This window comes from Channa argus, chromosome 8 (assembly GCF_033026475.1).
Source record: "Channa argus isolate prfri chromosome 8, Channa argus male v1.0, whole genome shotgun sequence".
Lineage (NCBI taxonomy): Eukaryota > Metazoa > Chordata > Actinopteri > Anabantiformes > Channidae > Channa > Channa argus.
The window spans coordinates 21598954-21620947 of NC_090204.1; the positions used below are offsets into that span (position 1 = coordinate 21598954).

A 21994-nucleotide genomic window follows, 5' to 3' on the forward strand; every position below is an offset into this window, starting at 1 on the left:
TGACCTCTGACCCTTAATTTTTATTAATTATCGTGCATACTTTGCCATCAATACCAAAATCAGTATTGTTTTAAACACATACATTTCTTAGTGGCGCACTTTACTTTTTGTACTTTGCCCTAAAACGAAATCATTGTGCTTTGTATTTATTCTTAAAAGATTTTAAAGAGGCAGACTGCTCAGACTCAGACTGGCCTTGCTGTCCTTTGTTCTGTGTTGCAGTTTAAACCCCAGCATGGTTGAGTAATCACGAAAATACAGATAATATTCAGTTTCAGCCCTTTTTCAATAATCATTTTGAGTGCAACGATACTGTTCTAGTGTCCTGCCATCATTTCAGAAAAACTAAGCATATTTAACAGGCAGCCGAAAAGAGATGACACCATCAGAACATCAATACTGACTCGGAGATGATGGATGTTTTATTAACATTTCCACAGATGGCAGCATGAACATGGAGACAGAGGGTTAACGCAGCCGTAATGACAGCAGTCGCTCATTTCTCTGCACATGACATCCGCTCGACCAAACGTCTTAATAGCAAGTGGGCAGGACGAGCGTTCCACTGTTACACCTCTGACGCAGCGCAGCAGCACCGACAGGGGCTCCTCTGGCACAGGTGAACGCAATCGCTTCATCATGAAGTAAATATTTGCTGAAGCTTGATTTTAATGTGATGTTGTGTTGTCTGAAGTCGTCTTCATGCACGATACAGGGCTCTGCAGGGCACAAAGAGACAGTACTTTGTGACTGTGACTGTAGAGCAAATTAATAAAATGGTGTAAAATGTAGATTTTTTTTAAAACTGTAACTTACTCAGGCATCGTATCTGCCCGGTCCATTCACCATTGACGCAGGTTTTGTATGGCTCCCCCTCCAGAGTGTAGTAATTTTGACACATGTATTCGACCCGCTCATTATGGCTGTACTGACTTTTCAGAGTGTACTTGATGTCTCCACCTGGAACGTGTGGCGGCCTCACACAGTCCACAAGCTCTAAAAATATAGAACTTTGCTTTATTCCTGAGTGCAACAAATCCTCCAACCAGCATAGAGCGAGTTAGTAAAGCAGTATTTCCCTCTGAGTTATAGCGGAAAGAAATTCCTGGATTCTTGAATAATTAAAGGACGCCTTCATGTTATTATATTAAACTTTCCTTTGAATTCCCTTTATCTAAATATCGCTCTATTTCTAGCTGTAAAATGCCTCCAGATGACATGACTTGAAAGGAGCCTTCCGTTCAGATGATGTCATTTTGTTGCTCACACTAGAGAGTTTGTAATCATGGACAACCTGCTTTATCCAGAGCTCCCCCAGATGACATCATCTGAAGTCCTAATGATGAAAACCTCCTCCGGGTGATGTCATCTGGAGGAGTTTTTCAGCTAGAAGCAGTGGAATATTTTAATATAGTGAATTCAGAGAGAGGTTTTAAAGCATTAATGTACATTTACACCCTAACTAAATACATAGAGAGCATGTTGAAAATTGGTAAAGTCGCCCTTTAATTTACATACAAAATAACAATGAATGTACATGCAAACAATCAGTTTATTGAATAAGTAAACACAAAACTGTTTTTTAATAAATGATCTGATCATATTTATATTCAGTTCCACTACAAAAGATGTGTCCACAGTGGGAAATTTGTCCACTAATTAAGATTTAAATACTGCGTTAGCTTGTCTGGTTAACGTTTCATTGATAGCTTCAGTATCAACACATTTTTAACTCCCCATTTATGTTGTACGTCAACATAACGACTTCAACGACTTAGCAAACACTTAACTATTTCACTGCAAACTGTCAACTGGTGCTGACACGAAAGTGCAGTTTTCCAGCAGAAAACTAAATGAGCCCACATAGGTTTGAAGCTGCTTTAGGGGCTGCATTAATTCTTCTAAAGCAGGAATTCCCGTCTTGATGGGAGAGAGAGTGAAAAAGAATTGGTTCACCAGGTCATCGCATTCCAAATGCTAATAAAACACAAGCTCCAATCACATCCTTTTTGACGTGTTAGTTGTACTTGTATTTTCGTACCTGTGCAGTTCTTAATGCCAGCCCAAACACCTCGCTCACAGGTAGCAGTAAATTGTTTCTCAGTGTCATTCCTGCATGAATATTGAACTTGTTCGTTGTTGCGGTACGTTTCCTTGTCATTGGTGGTAATGTATGCATCGCCGATGTCCAGTTTTCTACACAGTTCTTCTGAAACAAATTGAACATTTTCAGTAATTCAGTTGGACATGAATGCAATGTTTTCCAGTTCCCTACCAACCCTGATGCTAGTGGAAATGCTGCAAGAGTAGAATAGTGAAATAATATGCATCCTGATCCTCAGGAAAACTGGTTTATGTAGGGCTGTGACCACGCTACACGATAATGGTGCTGATTTTAGGGCCGATTCAACCCTTCACACTATCAGGCTGCAGCGGGTGGGGGTGGTGTGGGATGGAGTGGAAGGTCCTGACTACACCAGCTTGAAATTTGCCACAACTCTTTCATGAGGTGGTCACCCGGCCAAGCTGAGCAATCAGGGGGAGAAGAGCCTTACTAAGAGAGGTGATTAAGAACCCGAAGGCCACTTTAACTGACACTACTGACTCTTCAATTGTTTAAAAAACAAGAACAATGTTCTACCCTGAAAACAGTTTTGAAATTCTATTTATAAAACAATAAATGTATATTTGAATATTCGAAATAAATTCCAACATAAAATGTTAAATAATTTAGTAAAATCTTCAGATATTTTATTTTCAAATGAACAAGTAACAAACATGGCAAATCAATAGTTTATTCTGTAATAAATTAAATAAATTCTGTAATTCTCTAATGGTTGTTCATGTTAATGATGAATCCTCCATGCACACAAAGGTTAGCTATGGAGTTCCACAAGGCTCTGTGTTAGGACCAATACTTTTTACTTTATATATGTCTCCTTTAGGCAACATTATTAGAAAACACTCCATAAATTTCCACTGTTATGCTGATGATACCCAGCTATATTTATCTATGGAACCAGATGAAATAATCAGTTAATAAAGCTTCAAGACATAAAGGCCTGGATGTCCCACAATTATTTACTTTTAAACTCAGACAAAACTGAAGTCATAGTATTTGGGCCCAAAAATCTTAGAGGTATGATGTCCAACCATATTGTTACACTAGATGGCATAAGTCTGGCCTCCAGTACTACTGCAAGGAACCTTGGAGTTATTTTTGATCAGGATCTGTCCTTTAACTCACATATAAAACAAATCTCTAGAACAGCCTTCTTCCACCTACGGAACATTGCCAAAATTAGGAGCATCCTGTCTCAAAGTGATGCCGAAAAACTGGTCCATGCATTTGTTACTTCTAGGTTGGACTGCTGTAATTCCCTACTTTCAGGATGCCCCAGTAACTCCCTAAAGAGCCTGCAATTAATCCAAAATGCTGCAGCAAGAGTCCTGACTGGAACTAGCAGGAGAGATCATATTTCACCTTCACTAGCTTCTCTCCATTGGCTTCCCATTAAATGTAGAATAGAATTTAAAACCCTGCTTCTTACATATAAAGCTCTGAAAGGTCAGGCTCCATCATATATAGAAGACCTCATAGCACCATATCATCCCAGTAGACCACTTCGCTCTCAGAATGCAGGCCTACTTGTGGTTCCCAGAATTTCCAAAAGTAGAATGGGAGGTAGAGCCTTTAGCTATCAAGCTCCTCTCCTGTGGAACCAGCTTCCAATCCAAATTCGGGGAGCAGACACCCTCTCTACTTTTAAGTCTAGGCTTAGAACCTTCCTTTTTAATAAAGCATATAGTTAGTTATAGTTATACTGCCATAGGCTTAGACTGCTGGGGGACCCACCCCCCAATGCACTGAGCTCCTTTCCTCCTCTTGACCATCTCTCCTCTCCTCTCATCCCGCAATTGTCACCACTGTATGTCATTAACTGTGTGTTCTCTCCCGTAGTTGTCTTTGTCCTCCTCTGTCCCCCTCTCTCTGTCCCTTTCTGCAGGTGTCCCCCGGCTTTGAAGCTGTGTGTCTTCCAGCGTGAAGCTACTGGTCCTACCAATCTGCCCGATGTTTTGTTGTTGCTTTTTGTTGCTCTGTTCTTTTCTCTCTCCCCTTTCCACTCACCCCAACCGGTCAAGGCAGATTGCCGTCCACCCTGAGCCTGGTTCTGCTGGAGGTTTCTTCCATTAAAGGGAGTTTTTCCTCTCCACTGTTGCCTATGGCTTGCTCCAGGGGGAATTGTTGGGTTCTCTTTATATATTTTTATAATCTTGACTTTATTCTGTAAAGTGCCCTGAGATGACTTTGTTGTGAATTGGCGCTATGTAAATAAAGTTGAATTGAATTGAATTAAATTGTTCAACCAGTGTCGCAGTTACTTTTCACCAGCATCACTTTGTTTGTTTAACAGTTGTGTTAAAAAACAGTTTACTGTTTTACCAGCTTAGAAATATTGTTCATTAATATTAGTGACTTTGTCAAAGTTCACTTTTAATTATGTCCAAGATGATATATGCACCCTCAAGCAGCGCCCTTTTTATTTAAAGCCCCAAACATGTACATTGTGCACAAAAATCCAGGATCCAACCTTGTTTCCATGCACACACAACTCAATGTATTTAACAATTACAATCAAACATATTATTGGACGGAACACAAACCAAAACATGCCAACGCTAAATTAGTGGTTCTGTGTTTTCTTACCTGTACATTGTGGATTTTTGTCCCAACCACGCTCTGTACAGGTCAGAGTAAAACGTCCTCTATAACCTTCATTACAGACATAATGGACCTGTTCAGAAAATGTGTATTTCTCCTTAATGTTCTGAATAGCTGCATTCGGGATCTCACGTCTGTCGCACATTAGTTCTGAAAATGTAAATAAAATTCAGTTATACTTTCACTGTGGTTTTACTGCAGCAGCTTCTAGGAGGCTGCTTTTATTTCACACGTTTTCCACATTTAAGCACAACCCTAAGTATTACTTTAAACATGTATTTTTTTTGTGTGTATTGGTCCTTTTTCTACAGGTAAACTCCAATTTATGTCATTGAAAAAAAAGCTGTACAGGGTGAAGACATTGAGACAAACTGCTTTCAGCATTGAGGTGTGGACATGAAAGCAGAGCTTTGGACCTGTAATGTCAGTGTGTGCATGATTATGTCCCTTGACTGTCTTTGAAAACAATATTCAAAGTTGGCTTCTGTGCAAAAAAGTGGTAATTAGAAGAAAAAGTAATTTGTCAGACTTTAACACTTTCTCATTGTATAAAAGTCCTATTAATGCTTGTAGTCAAATCACCATTTGTGGCTTTCACACAGTGATTTGCTTCTGCAAATGATCTGAAATTACTCAAATTGGTTTACAACATTTGGCTGATGCTTTGTCCGAAGCAGCTTAGAAGTGAAGTACAAACCAAGCAAAGCTCTAGTATTTCCTCTGTACAAGATGTAGGTGTGTTTTCTTTTCACGTTAGATTGAAAGAAATTGTCAAATAATTTAGTAAAAATCTCAGATATTTCACCGTAAGCAAAAGTAACAACACTGCAACATCAAGCCCTAAAAAATGTCTTTAACGAATATAAAGCAATATTATGTTAAACATAACATTCATACATTTCATCACTTATTGTTGAGTGTTGAAAAAGTCAGTATATTTAATTTTGACTTGGAATTAATGAATTTGACAGTTCTGAGCAGATGATTATGTCCTAAAGTTTATTTTAAAAGCTGCATGTAAAAACATTTAGGGAACAAAGTAACAAAGATGTCAACACAATCATTTATTCTGTAATTTCTCACCTGTACATTGTGTTTGTCCAATCCATCCCTGTTCAGTACAGGTTAGAGTAAAACCTCCTCTATTACCATCTCTGCATTCATACACTGCCTGTTCTTTGTATCTGTATATTGTCTTATAGTTGACAATGTCAGCATTCCTGTAACGAGGTGGGTCACATGTTATTTCTGAAAAAAGAGAAAGAAACAAAATGCAGTTATTCACAGTTGTACATATTTATTGTGTTGCTGAAGTTTGAAAAACTGCTTCTACTATGTATTAAGGGGAGGAGGCTTCATTCATTTGATGCTTGTTGCTTCGTTTTATAAACCTGCACAGAAGTTCTTGGACAGAGGATCCATTTACAGGTTTGTGTGACTGTTTCTCCTACTTGTGTGGTTGTTTAGTTTAACATTCACATGGAGAAAAGTAGGGTTTTTCCTGATAAAAGCATTATGAGACAGCTGCCTCTGTCAAATTTTGTGCCGCCTGTTTTGTCCTTTCCAAGTGTCAGTGGCTTCACTCCTGTTAACTGTTCTGTTAATGGACAAGCAAATTTTACATTACGGCTTTTCTGGTTTTCTGTGTTTTCTTACCTGTACATTGTGGATTTTTGTCCCAACCACGCTCTGTACAGGTCAGAGTAAAACGTCCTCTGTAACCTTCATTACAGACATAATTGGCCCGTTCAGAAACTTTGTATTTTTCCTTCATGTTTTCAATAGCTGCATTCGGGATCTCACGTCTGTCACACGTTATTTCTGAAAACATAAATAAAATGCAGTTATACTTGGTCACATACAGTACATTCACTGTGTTGTTACTGCAGTAGCTTCCAGGAGGCTACTTTTATTTCACATCAGTGCCTGAATTTACACAGCTGCATGTGGACAAATGTACACATTTAAGATTTTTGCAGTGTGTGTGTGTGTGTATCACTGGAATTTTCTTTTTTGAGGTGGGATTTAATTGTTCGCAGATGAATACAATATTCAGAATTGGCCTCTCCTCCTAACTTAATTAGAGAAAGTGTGAGATATTCAACTAGCTTGAGTTAGAGATTAAGTAGATGAAGCATAACTGTAACTATGAAGTCTGAATTTGGGGGGAAAAAATCTGGCCCCATGAGAAGACTTTATTATTTACAATAATGTCTAACAGTGTATTGTACACTGCTCTGTTTTGTCTTTTTAATTTGACACTTTCTTGTTTTATGTGCAAGAGATAAGGATTATTAAAATACAATCATGACCACAATGAAATAAACAGAAATCTATATTTTATAATATAAAGGTGTTGTGGCCAAGGTTTAGCAAATTGTTTTTAATTCACTTAAAATTAAATTTGAACAGGCAGCAGGGCTGTTCGTGCTGCTCTTTACACACTCACCTTTACGTCACCTGATCTCCTGCTTTGTTGAGACTGATGTCTCCATAAAACATACATGCAGTACGATGGAAATTAAACTTTACTCAGACTTCACGCGGGTTTAATGACAAAACATTAAAAAGACAATAATTAACTTTCTAGGCAAATTAGTGATGATAGCTAAAGTTAGTGCTGGATGATTGATTAGTGGGGCTAGTACCTCAACCTCCTACCACTACTGCACTGATGACACATATATTGCTCTTTTACGTTTGTTAAATGTGTGACAGGGTTATTGTCACAGGGTTATGGGTAGTGAAGTCTAACTCATGCACTGGAGGAGCAAAGGCTGGTCTGTGTAGTCTGATTCAGTAGAAGTTAACTCAAGGTTAAAAGATACATGTGTTTTTAGTGTAAACACTGAGATTTTATTGCTGATGTTATAGGTTAATGGATGTGTATATGAAAATGTTAATGGAAGTTAATTTTAAAATACCCTGACAAAGTGGATCTGGAGTCCATCCATCTCTTGTGCATGTGGCCCTCGTGGCTCCATTAGTACTTTTGTAGCCTGATGTACAGCTGTATCTTACAGTGTCCCCCAGTGTTTTCTTTCGTTGCCAATAGTTGTCCCAGTAAGAAATGTGCTGGTCATATGGACGGCTGCATGTAACCTCTAAGAAAACAGACATGTTGAACTATCACAGAGTAAAGAACAATGTCATAATGGGTTCATGTAGTTTTATACCTTTGCATGTTGGATCACTGGTCCATTGTCCATCATCTTTGCAAGTAATTACTGTTGAGATGTCCCGAGAGTTAAAAATCCAGTACCTCGCTTCACATGTTACTCTCAAAGTCTCACCAGGTGAAAACACATTTCTGTTGGGAGGGTCATATCTGGTTCCTTCAAGTTGTGAAAGTTGCAGTTTGCATTTAATTGCTGCAGTTGGTGGGGAATTAAGCACATTCTCTGTTAGTTTGTAGCAATAATTCAGCATGTTTTTACCAATTATAAACATATAACTGATAAATGTTATTCATCAGCTAATACTCACGTTCGCATGCAGGTGTGGGGCTCCAGTCTGCTCTTTGTCCCATTTTTATGCATCTTGAAGGTCTTTCTTCAGACTTTCTATATCTAGTATTGCACTCAAAATACAGGATTTCATGTTCATTGTAATCTGTGATACCTCCAGTCACTGTACCATGTTCAATCTCAGGTACTTTACATTTTACAGCTGTTGAAGGATATACACACAAGCATGAACATACAATAATAATCTGTACAAATAGAGGATTGAATTCAGTTAATAATCAGTTAATAATCACAGATGATTTCCATGTTCCTTGTACCAACACTCTTTCGTGTTCCAGAGAACAGATCACTTAACAGATCCATTGACATAATCCAATACTTCCTGTGGCTTTTTCCACAGTAAAAAATCTAAAAGAGGCTAATCATGAATTTGCAATGTCCCATGTTTTAGAGCAACTGGGGACTTTTATTGCATCTCAATTGTCTTTCATTTTTTTCCCTATCACATCTCAACTGATACAAATTGTTTAATGAACAAAAACAAATCTAAAAGAATGTTATTTACAAACTATTTATGGTGATGAATGTTTGATAATTTTACTGTGATGACTTGAGGACATCAAAACTTTTGGACAGAGGTTTCCCATGTTCCCAGCTGTGTTGTATCGCATGGGCAGATGTGCTGCTTACAGATGTGGTAACTTTGGTCCAGAAAGTAAACTGTATGTTTCCAAAATTGGGTTCTCAGGTCTAATAACATTAAGATCGGAATTGAATTAGCATTTGAATGTAGTAGTAAGATATAAAGTGTTCAGTTTGTACCTTCACAGCGTGGAGGATTATCACTCCACATTCCATTTGCATCACAATAAATCTCTGCTGGTCCATACAGGATTTCAGTCCTGGACTTGCAGCTGAATCGAAGTACATTGCCGTAGGTTGCTTCCTCTGGGTCCCCGGTCACCTGAATATTTACGCTTATGTGAATTGCTGGGCACTGTTGGGCTGGAAGGAAAAAAATTGTTCAAATGTATTAAGCTACAAAAGGGGAATAATAAAGTTCCAACATTTTCCAGAAAAGGATAAAGTGTGACAGGAACAACCCCATTCCAGCCTGCTGCCATGCAGGTCTGGGCCTAGTACCTCAACCTCCTACTGCACTGATGATACATATATTGCTCTTTTACGTGTGTTGAATGTGTGATCTATGCTCACAGAACAAATACATGTGCTAAACCACTGTAATGGATGAAAACACCAAGTGATAGTAATTGTATCAACCCACAGCAGTGGCTCTATGAAAAATTTAATCCTCTCTGGTCAGGCAGCAGCTTTTGCAGGGGTACGGCAACACCAGTTGGACACACAACATGCAGAACTGCAGTACACCATAATACTAGAACTGGTAGAAATAATAATTCATGGTTATTTTTTAGGTATAATTATTATTACATTCACTAATGATCAGTTCTTTGGATGGTTAAGTGTCATAGCAATGGTCTGCACTTTATAAAACACTTTACACTGCTCCTTATTCACCGCTTCACACTCACAATCACACACACACTCACACAGCAATGGGGGAGCTGTGATGCAGCTGGCCTACACTCACTGGGAGCAGATAAGTCAGGATTTTAGTGTTTTATGACAGGAGGAGCTGGGGATCGAACCAACAACCCTGTGGTTGATGGATGACTGCTCTACCTCCTGCGCCGCAGTTGCCCAAATCAGTATTTACCTTTGGTTTCTATTAGATATTTGGGAATGTATGGATATTTGAATATTGTGGGCAGGCAACTGGGTCAGCGCTTCAAAACGGTAGCTCTTGTGTGATATCTGCAGTCTGCAGCAGTCACAATTAACAAAAACACTTCAAGGGGGCACGGTTTCCCAGTGTTAGAGCATTGGGTTGGGATGCAGAAGGCAGTGAGTTCGAATGGCCCCACCCAGCCATCAAGGGCAACCTTGGTGCCGGTCCCGAGCCCGGACAAAAAAGGAAGGGTTGCGGCAGGAAGGGCATCTGGTGTAAAAGCTCAAGCCAAATCAACGTGCCGCTGTGGCGACCCCTGAAGGGACGAGCCGAAAGCCGTTGATCTTTGATCCAAGAAAGGGAAACTGGTCACAGGGTTATGGGTAGTGAAGGCTCACTGATGCACTGGAGGAGCAAAGGCTGGCCTGGGTAGTCTGATTCAGTAGAAGACTCAAGCTTATCAATAAACCCTAGACCTAAACATAGTTATAACTCATTTGAGAGCCTTACTCTTAACCTTTCACACCCAAACTGGAAAACTCAAAAACCACTATTATTTGTTATCGTGTACCATCCTCCAGTCCCTTATTCTGAGTTTTTGATAGAATGTTCAGATTTTCTATCTGATTTAGTGCTTAGTACAGATAAAGTCATTATAGTGGGTGACTTTAACATTCACGTAGATGCTGACAGTAACTGCCTCAACACTGCGTGTAATTCATTACTAGATTCAATTGGCTTTTCTCAAAATGTAAATAAACCCACTCACTGTTTTAGTCACACATTGGACCGCGTCCTTACATATGGCATTGAAACTGATAATTTAATAGTGTTTCCTCATAATTCTCTTCTGTCTGACCATTTTCTAATAACATTTGAATTTACAATAACGGACTATACAGAACTTAAGAAAAAAAATCCACTACAGCAGATGTTTATCTGAAAATGCTGTGAATAAAGTTAAAGAAATTATTTCTTCATCTTTTCCACCACCATGTGTCAATACTATGGTGAGTAGCCATCTTACTCCTGTACAAGTTGATTATTTAGTTGACGATTCTGCAGCCTCACTACGTATGATATTAGATACAGTTGCCCCTCTGAAAAAGAAGGCAGTGAATCAGAGGAGCCGACCTCCATGGTACAATTCCCAAATGCACAACTTAAAGCAGGCGTCACGAAAGTTAGAAAGGAAGATGCGTTCCACTAATTTAGAAGAATCCCGGTTAGCCTGGAAAAACACTTTGCCAGAACAGCATATTATTCAGCACTAATAGAGGAAAACAAGAACAACCCCCGGTTTCTGTTCGGTACCGTAGCCAGACTGACTAAGAGCCATAGTTCTGTTGAGCTAAGTTTTCCCTTAACTCTGAGCAGCTATGACTTCATGACTTTCTTTACTAATAAAATTGTAGCCATTAGGGAAAAAATTCACCAGATCCTCACTACAGATATTACAGATAGATCTTCATGTACAACAGCTCTAGAATCCTCGATAAGGTCCCAATCCCTCTTAGACTGCTTTACACCCATAGATACCGCTGAGCTAAGTTCAACTATTGCTTCCTCAAAACTAACAACATGTCTTTTAGACCCTGTTCCAACCAAATTGCTCAAAGATGTTGTACCTTTAATAGACACGTTCATATTAGATCTGATCAACCTATCTTTAGAAACTGGCTATGTACCAAAGGCCTATAAAGTTGCTGTAATCAAACCGCTACCTAAATTTAGCCAACTATAGACAAATATCAAATCTCCCGTTTATCTCTAAAATCCTTGAAAAAGTAGTTGCAAAATAATTAGGTGACCACCTTTACAGGAATAATGTGTATGAAGACTTTCAGTCAGGATTTAGAGTTCATCATAGAACAGAAACAGCACTGGTAAAAGCCACCAATGATCTTCTCCTGGCTTCAGATAATTGGCTTGTTTCCATACTCGTCTTACTAGACCTTAGTGCCGCATGTGATACCATTAACCACAACATTTTATTACAGAGACTAGAACATGGATTTGGGAATAAAGGAACCACATTACATTGGTTTAAATCTTCCAACTTCCAACTTGTTTATGTTAATGATGAATCCTCTTTCTGCACAAAGGTTAGTTATGGAGTTCCACAGGGCTCTGTGTTAGGACCAATACTTTTCAATCTGTATATGTCACCTTTAGGCAAAATTATTATGAAACATTCCATAAACTTCCAATGATATGCAGATGTTACCCAGCTCTATTTATCTGTGAAACCAGAATATACTAGCTAATTAGTCAAACTTGGAGCATGTGTAAAAGACATAAAGTCCTGGATGTCCTACAATTTCCTACTTCTAAATATGCTGTCTAACAATATAGTTACTTTAGATGACATAACTTTGGCCTCCAGTACTGCGGTGAGGAAGCTTGGAGTTATTTTGACCAGGATTTGGCATTTAAGTCACATATAAGACAAATCTCTAGAACAGCCTTCTTCCACCTATGGAACATTGCTAAAATTAGAAGCATCCTGTCTCAAAGTGATGCCGAAAAACTGGTCCATGCATTTGTTTCTTCTAGGTTGGACTACTGTAATCCCCTACTCTTGGGGTGTCCTAATAACTCTCTAAAAAGCCTTCAGTTAATCCAAAATGCTGCAGCAAGAGTGCTGACTGGATTAGGAAAGAGAGATCATATTTCACCTTCACTAGCTTCTCTTCATTGGCTTCCCATAAAATCTAGAATAGAATTCAAAACGCTCCTTCATTACATACAAAGCTCTTAATGGTCAAGCTCCATCATATTTAAAAGATCTCATAGTTATTTATTGCCCGATTAGACCACTTCGATCCCAGAATATAGGCCCACTTGTGGTTCCCAGAGTTTGCAAAAGTAGAATGGAAGGCAGAGCCTTTAGGTATCAAGCTCCTCGCCTGTGGAACCAGCTTCCAATACAAATTTGGGGGGCAGAAACCCTCTATACTTTAAGACTAGGCTTAAAACCTTCCTTTTTGATAAAGCTTATAGTTAAAACTGCTCACTCAACCTACTTAAGATGCTATAGGTTTAGAGTGTTGGAGGACTCCTGCAAGTGCAATGAGCTCCTCTCGTCTTTTTCTCTATACATTTATTTGTCACCACTGTATGCTATTAATTTTGTGTCCTAACACCTGTATAAAGTTTTTTTGTTGCTTTTTGTTGCTCTTTTCTTTTCCCCCTTCACTTTCCACTCACCCCAACCGGTCAAAGCAGATGGCCGCCCACCTTGAGCCTGGTTCTGCTGGAGGTTTCTTCCGTTAAAGGGAGTTTTTCCTTTCCACTGTTGCCTAGGGCTTGCTCAAGGGGGATTTGTTGGGTTGCCTCTACATACTTGTGTAGTCTGGACTTTATTATGTAAAGTGCCTTGAGATGACTTTGTTGTAAATTGGCGCTATATAAATAAAATAAAGTTGAAGTTGAAAGTATTAGGGCACATTGAATATACAGTAAACAATCATTTCCTTGGAGATTGGCTCCTTGGAGAAGTTAACTCAATGATGAAATGGATGTCAAAAGATACATGTGTTTTGAGAGATTGAGATTTTATTGCTGATGTTATGGGTTACGGGAAGTGTATATGAAAATGTATATGCAATAAACCTATGAAAGTTAATTTCAAAATACCTTAAATATAGCTTAAATACCTAATTAATAATAGTTAATAATCACAGATAATTTTCATATTCTTTGTTCCAGAGAACAGATCAGTTAAGATCTGGAATTAAGCACATTCTCTGTTAGCTTATAGCAATAATTTAGCTTTTTTTTTTTCTTTTACTAATTATGAACATACAAAAAAAATGATTTAAAATGACAAGGGTTGTACTCCAAAGCCTTCAGGGAGGTTGGGCTGCCCTTCTTACGCCAGGTGTATGTAACTCTCTATCTCTTTGTCTGAGCCTGGCAGGACAACTCACCAAATTTATTTGGTGTGTTGCTGTGTGGAGCCATTTGAACTCTTAAGTCTACAATGAGCCAGAAAAGCCTTCGTAGGTAAAAATACACAGGACTTGACGTCAGTCTGCTGTTCTGCTTATGCTGAAGTTTGGAACCAACTGTCCAGCTGAGCAAGTTTTTAAATGACTTATATTTACTTGGTTTTCATTGTTTACTTTTATTGCTTCTACTGTGAACCCTGCACTCGCAGTATTACTAAATGTAGTTCTATTATTTTGTAGAACCAAGAAAGGAACTGTGGGGAACACCCCAGGCCTCAGCCCCTCTTCATTGCCTGTTAACACTGAGTGGACGACATGCACAATAGGGACGTATATAACCACGTTTGCAGTGTTGTTGCTTGTTTTTTTTTAGCATGTGTGGTTGGTGTTTGTTGGGGCTTGGTGTGGCATCTCCCTGCAGTAAGCTTTTCCAATAACTGGCTGTTTTGTCTACTTTCATACGCTTAAATTGCCATAAAAATTCAAATATTGCACAATACCAGGGTACTATTAATTCCGCCTTAACATTTGATACTGGTATATATCTTAATAAGCTGTAAGTCTCTTGCTCGTTGAGTATGTTGTGAAATTAGGTGATAGTGCACCCTGTAACATGGGTCACACTAAGTTAATGCTCATGTTCACGTGCAGGGTCCAGTCTGCTCTTTGTGCTATTTTTGTCTTTCTTCAGTGCACTTTTGCACCGATCAGCCACAACGTTAGGTACAACTGTACAATCTAGTACAATTTAGTGCAGCAGCTCTGCCATAAACTCAGTTTTTTCTCAGTTTTTACATTGAAAATGTCAGAAAGGTGATAGTTCTGTGTTCAAAGGTCAAAGTGGGTGGTGGAGTTTAACTGGAGTCCATTACATTAAGTTTTTGTCCCTTTCAATAACTTTTAAATTGAGTGGAGAAATGTTATTACTGAAAAAAATGGTACAGCTGCTGTGCTGGATGACATTAGATGCACAGTTGTACCTAATTGTAGATCATCTTGCACTTGAGTCTTATGTTTTTTTCCTTAAGTTGGAAGTTTTTTTTGTTTGTTTTTGTATCTCACTTGTTGCTTTGAAATAAAAGCACTTTCCAAATGACTAAATGCAATTTTAGCACCATAATAGTCTTTGTGGTTATTTTGTCATTCGAACTGAACTGTGACTTTGAACAACAATACAGTATCTACTGTTACGTCATAATTAGTATTTTTACCATCATTTCCCTCAGTAGACTCTTTAGTCTGCATTTGCCTTTACTTCCATGATTCTGCTGCTTTGGCAGGTTTTGTGTCTATCTCTTGTCATAAGCCAAATCCCGGTAGCTTACATCACCTTGTTACCCGATTGCATTATATACAGATGAAAAGAGCTGGTGGGACGGAGCTGGACATAAACAAAACCAGTGTTTAAAGTCAGAATGCTCATCAGATGCTTCATCATAATAATTCACTCTGCTTTATTACACAGGTGCTGACATTGGACTGAGAAATTAGAATAAAAGCAACAGAAATAAAGACACAAATACAGAAATAGAATACTATAGAAACAATTTCATCTACGCCAATATAAATTCTATTGTAAATGAAAGCACATCTGAAAAGAGTCATTCTGTTATCTTTGCACACAGTCTGTGTCCCTGTCTGTGTCTCCTCAAAGCTAAAACTGTAAGAATTTAAAATCAGGCATATAAAAACACGTCTTCCTACCGGTCTGTGATAAAGAAAGTCCCACATTCCCCCACAGATGAAGAAACAGAAGGACCAAAGACGGGTGCATGCTGCTTTGAGAGCAGAATTCCTCTGTTAGTGTGCAGCTCGAGCCCTCAGGGAGCGACTGAGGGCACCGACATGGACCACCCAGTGTGATTACACAACCACATATGTACACTAGACCTTTTGCATTCAGTAGTTTTTCTGTCATATGTTCTGTATCTTGTCATTATCACTCATAACCAGCAGTAAACTGTTTCTGTGCTCCCTTCATTTCCCTGTGACATCACCAATGACCACATACTGTATTTTAACACAGAGTACAGCTTGCAGGTTATGCAGTTAAAGCGCGTTCTCTTCAACACCACAGACAGTCGACATTAACAGCATTTCAAAGCACATAAACATGTTTATTCTCAGAATATGTTGAGGCAGAGAACAGACTGAGATACTTGATAGGTTTTATTAAAGTGGCAGCCACAACACTGAAGTGGATCAACACACAACTGGTTCAGCACCAACTATTTACTGTTGCTAATCATTTACATGTTTGTCCAGCCATGAAAAACATTTACTGGCAAGTGGGGAGAGAAATTACACCATCAATGCACTGCTGACGCATTGACACTGTGCCCACATGTCGTGTACGTCCTGTACAACGGAAAGTGATATAAGTTTGATGGGGTGAATACAGCTTCTCTTCTCCACTATACAGAAATGCAATATTATGTTTTAACATGATTTCTTTATCCACTGTGCAGGGTCCTGCAAGATATAACAGATACATAACATTTACTACAAAGCACATTACACACAGCTAGCAAACTGTGAAACCTAAAAAATGGTTACATTCCTTTAATTTTATGCCATCAAGAAACATATTAAGCTTTAAGGTATAAATGTACTTGTTAAAAGTAGTTACTTATTGGGCAAAGCTGTGCTGTATACATAAAATATAAAATATGTCTACTAGCATTTGCTCGTCTCATAAATGTAAAATCTTCAATAACAGCAAGATGCAGTATGATCCAATACTGATAACTTACTGAGGCATGTAATGCTTCCAGTCCAGTCACCATTGTTGCAGATTTTGAAAGGCTCACCCCTCATAGTGTAGTAATTCTTACAGGTATATTCAACTCTTTCATTATGATTATAATTATATTTAGAGATGAACCTGGTGTCTCCATCTGCCAGAGGTGGTGGTTTCCCACAGCCTGAAGGAGCTGAAAGAATGTGAACCAAGAACAGAGATTAAGGTATTAATGAGCTTCTATTTACATTTACATTTACATTTAGTCATTTAGCAGACGCTTTTATCCAAAGCGGCAAGCAAAAATCTAAGTCAAGGAGAAAACATCAAAGCAAAGTCCTATCAGAAAAGTGTTCACAGTTCACGAGATACAAGTGCAAGAGAGCAGAATTTTTTTTATTTTCATTTTTATTTTTTTTAAAGATTTAAGTGCATAGGAAGATGCGGAAGAGTTCAGTTTTCAGCAGTTTTTTGAATATTGGGAGAGAATCAGCTGAGCATGCAGCGTTTGGTAGCTCGTTCCACCATCGTGGGATCATTGCGCTGAACAGTTTTGCTTGGTGTCTTCTATGCGGTGCTGGGACCACCAAACGTCGTTCGTTGGCAGACCGCAGCGGGCGAGAAGGATTTTAGACTTGAATGAGTGAGTTGAGGTAAGCGGGAGCTGTCGAGTTAACAACCCTGTAAGCAAGAGACAGCGCTTTGAACCTGATGCGAGCAGCAACAGGAAGCCAGTGTAGAGATCTAAAAAGTGGTGTGACATGGGTCTTTTTTGGCTGATTAAAAATTAGGCGAGCTGCCGCATTTTGGATCATCTGCAAGGGTTTGATTGTGGATATCGAACCCTTGCAACCCTTGCAACCCTTATCACCTAAAGTCAGAGAAGTTCGACTCTCTAGTTATATGGAAAAGGGTGTTGTTTGTTCAATGTTTGCATGTATTCTAATGTGTCTGCAAACATTTCCAAGTTACTTCTAGATTGGAATACTGTACCTCCTTACTAACAACTAAATTAAAAATACTGCAGAGGCTACTAACTGGAGTTAAGTTAAACTTTTTTGAGCCTCCATGTACAGAATGGTAAATTGGAGGGGCAGCTGTAGCTCGGGTTGGTAAGGCAGTCGTCCACGGACCACATGGTCAGTGGTTCGATCCCCACTCCCCATATGTCTCTGGGCAAGACACTGAACCCCTAAAAGTCCATTCCCATCCCCAGCTTTCCAGTGCAGTTGTAGAAATAGGGGAGGGTTGTGTCAGGACGGGCATCTGGTGTAAAAACTGTGCCAAATCAACATGCGGACAATGATCTGCTGCGGCGACCCTGAACTCATGGGATAAGCCGAAAGGACCAAAAAAATAAAATAAAATAAAATAAAATAAATGTACAGCAGGTTAAATCATACTGTGGAGGTCTGGGTGGATGGTGGACATGTTACTTGCAGGACCTTAGTTGTGGTTCAGTTTAGAAAGCAAAACCCCTTCAGTTAGAAAAAAGGTCTTGGTTTTATTACTGTTTTAGTTACTACTTCGATCATTCTATGCTAAATTTGATTTAGAGGCACAATACACTAGGCCACACGTGAATCTGTTTGAGGGTCGATCACATTGTGAATCAAACCACATCCAAATGTCACTAGTTTCACAGTTTGTTTGGTCTGTGCATTTACTTTTATTCAGATAAAGTATTTAAAATACAAACTGCATGTTAAAAACTGGTGCAAATGGGATTCCAATAAGTCTGTGAATACTGGGGTAAACAGCATCGTCCCATCCTTTTCAGAAATAAAGAGCAAAAGGGCCAAAAAGAATAAAAAAAAGATTTGACTTACGCCCACATGTTGGAAATGGGGTGGGGTGATCCACACACCACAGCTTCTTTGGATTTAAAAATGATAGTAAGATTATATTTTATGCAATAAAATCTATACTCTATATTACTTATATTAAAAGCAATTTTTTTATGGAACTTCTATGTGGCTTCAAGGGAGTTTATATCAATGCGCAATAAACTTATATTGGTACCAAGCGGGAAAATAAAAATAATAAAACATTGGTGTACAGAGTTTTAACATCACTCAGGGCAGTATTTCCTCCTGGAAACTTTAGAATATCAGAAATAGGCAGTGGGAAAAACTGCTAAATATTTTAAAAGCGCAACTGTCAATACGTTTTGCTTTTCCGGTTCACAATTTGAATTTTAATAATCTCCTTAATGTAAATAAGTAGTTGTTACTCTTGGTAACAGTATTACATAGCTGAGGGACACACACTTTTTTCAAAGGCTGCTAAACGAAAAGTTGAATTAAACTTTTCTTTCTTTACATTCAATCAAAAGGTCATAATACATATTTTTAAATGAATAAGAAATCAAGTGGATCTTTTTTTGTGAAAAGGGTCGTAGTGATTAATCCACAGACCTTTATGGACATTTATGGCACTTTAGTTCCTTGTTTGGATTTTTCAGATTTGACATGTTAATGTTCACTCACTGCTTTTAAAGCAGGATTTTGTGACGGTTCTTGGTATCAAGGCTCTAAAAAGCCACCTTGTGATACGTTCTCAGCAGACAGGCAAATTTAGAGATGATGAATATAGTATAATATGAGATTTTAGCATTAGATTTTAACAATAGAGCCAAAGAAAGAATGTTGGAGTTTCACTGTTCTGGTCCTTAGAAACCTGTTAAATGGATGATAAGTATGCACTGTGTTTGCTGTGCGTGCAACAACTTTGCCACATGGATTTACAAAGTGATAATTTGTGTCGATGTTGTGTTTACAGCTTGTTTCCATGGAAATAAAATGCTGATCTTTACCTTTGCAAGAAGGGAATGGATTATTCCACTGTCCATCTTTACCACATATCAGCACCGAACTGCCATTCATATATTTCCCAGGATCATCACAGCTGAACACGAGGACATGATCAGGAAGCATTGGCTCATGATTTTCTGGTAAACCTGTTATTGTCAAATGTCCATCTGCAGGAGGAGGCTCACAGCCAGAGGCTTGAACTAAAAACCAACAGTCATTCAGGACATTGAAAGACAAACAAAAGCTGAATGAAGCAATATTTTCACGCTCAAATAAAAAAATATTCCCATTATATGCAACCTAACTCTTGCAACACTGCTACTGATTTGATCCTTTCAAAATAAAAGAAACCAGAAGTGTCGAAAGCATACAGCTGAAATGCTGATAAACTCACAGTAGCATTTTCCATAATGGACTTCCAGCCAGCCCTGCATCAGACATACGTATTTGAGGGTCAGATCTGATGTATAACCAGCTTCGCAAGTAAAATGTATCACATCTCCTAGTTGGTACCCATCTTTTCTGGTGTCTTCTGAAACCTGGGCATGAGGAACCACTGGGAGCTGTGAACATGCTAACAAACAACGACATGGCAACATGAGAAAAGAAGAAGATACAATCACACACATAGTCCTGGCTTCATTACTTATGTGGTGTATGTTTGTAATATCATATGTCCTGAATGTCAGAGCTCTAGGATCTAGAATGTAGGACCATTTTCTAAGGACTTCATTAAAAAGTGGGATCATTTAGTGTCGAATTTTGGTTGTCTTTTGTCTCTATAGGACAACTCTTTGACTTTCAACAACCAAAATTCGCAGTCCTCCAAATTTAAAGCCCACACAGACCTGTTGTCCCTGACCTCTCATATGACCAACTGGACGGTTTGTTGAAATACCGTAAGTGTGTTGAAACTGCCCCCAGTTTGGTGCCAGACATCAAAATGGTGGATGCTGTCGCTGACAATCGTGCAAAAATGGTGGCAGGTGTTACAGTATTTTTCACAAATGCAGGATTAAAACTGTGTTAACATGTTTGGTTAGAGTTGGCACAAAGACATCAGGGTTAGGTTAGAGTTAAGAACTAATCAGACATGGTTAGTGTTGGAAAATTGTTGTAGTTTTACATCAATGCACTGATTCAACACATGACGTACATCACATGTTATTTGACTTGTTACAACGAAGCAGCTAAAATTTGTTTCACACTGAACTCAAACTTTGGTCTCCTGTGGAAAAGTCCTCTGCTTTGTTGATCCCTCCATCAAGCTCAAACACCTCCTGACAAACCTTCCTGTGTCTGAATACAAGTGACTCTGTTATGTTCACTACATCTGCCATGTGTCCCAATGTAGGTTGTTCAATTTTCCTGCTTGTACAAAAAACTTAGTTGTGTTTTATAGGACAGTCTCCCTCTAACCTCTTGGGCCCGTTCAGAAATCCATCTGTTTTACTGTTAGAGTTCAGACTTGTATCTTTATTTGCATCTTTATGTATTTAATGCCCATTGGATGTGGGCTGGCAGCTATTCAATGTTACAAGTTCAATAAATGTAGGAAAACTTGCCCTTTTGTTAAGGTAGCAGCTAGCCAGCCATATGTCATGTAAAGAACATGTGGGATATGTTGGGCCATGAAGGATCCACAAGTTTAGATTCAGCCTTCAGTAGAAAGAACCTCTGAACTGAGACACAGCTAATGACAGTGAAGCCCAATGATTCCGATGGCCTGATGAAAGTCATGTAACTCACAGTAGCATGATCCTCGACTAACTGCCAACCAGCTTCCTCTTGTGCAAACAAACTTGGAGGATTCATGTGATATATAGCCTGAGTTACAAGTAAAACGTATCACATCTCCTTCTTGGTACTCAGCCTTTTTGGTCTCTTCTGCCACTTGGGCATGAGGAACATCTGGGAGCTGTGAACATGCTGAGACACAAAGACATAACAGCATAAGCCAAATCCTTGTTACCTGTTACCTGCATTATATACAGATGAAAAGAGCTTGTGGGACGGAGCTGGACAAAAACAAAACCAGTGTTTTAAGTCAGAATGCTCATCAGATGCTTCATCATAATAATTCACTCCGCTTTATTACACAGGTGGTGACATTGGACTGAGAAATTAGCTTTGAGGAGAATCTGTGTCTCCTCAAAGCAAAAACTTTAAGAATTTAAAAGCAGGCATATAAAAACATGTCTTCTTACCGTTCTGTGATAAAGAAAGTCCCACATTCCCCCACAGATGAAGAAACAGAAGGACCAAAGACGGGTGCATGCTGCTTTGAGAGCAGAATTCCTCTGTTAGTGTGCAGCTCGAGCCCTCAGGGAGCGACTGAGGGCACCAACATGGACCACCCAGTGTGATTACACAACCACATATGTACACTAGACCTTTTGCATTCACTTTATATTCTGTCACGTTCTGTATCTTGTCATTATCACTCATAACTGGCAGTAAACTGTTTCTGTGGTCAAAAGAATTTGTTATTTCATTAAAATGTGCGCTTAAAATGCGAACACAGTTTTTGATATTATTCCATATTGCT

The 21994-nt window shown here is 38.8% G+C and overlaps 1 protein-coding gene across 2 annotated transcripts in view; it reads right to left on the reverse strand.

Moving 5' to 3' along the window:
- The window catches only part of LOC137131525 (complement factor H-like), a 35656-nt gene extending 13876 nt beyond the window's left edge, over window positions 1–21780 (reverse strand). The window contains exons 1-8 of one of the 2 annotated variants that reach the window (XM_067512908.1): window positions 21654–21780; window positions 9013–9195; window positions 8210–8392; window positions 7900–8094; window positions 7648–7827; window positions 6380–6544; window positions 5807–5971; window positions 4709–4873 (exon numbers count right to left, since the gene is read on the reverse strand). In XM_067512908.1, the coding sequence (XP_067369009.1) occupies window positions 4709–4873; window positions 5807–5971; window positions 6380–6544; window positions 7648–7827; window positions 7900–8094; window positions 8210–8392; window positions 9013–9195; window positions 21654–21723 (1306 nt within the window). In that variant the 5' untranslated portion in view covers window positions 21724–21780. Of the gene's footprint in view, window positions 1–4708; window positions 4874–5806; window positions 5972–6379; window positions 6545–7647; window positions 7828–7899; window positions 8095–8209; window positions 8393–9012; window positions 9196–15597; window positions 15758–21653 lie in introns of those variants that run through there. The other variant, XM_067512909.1, reaches the window with a different exon arrangement.
- Between the last annotated feature and the right edge of the window lie 214 nt (window positions 21781–21994).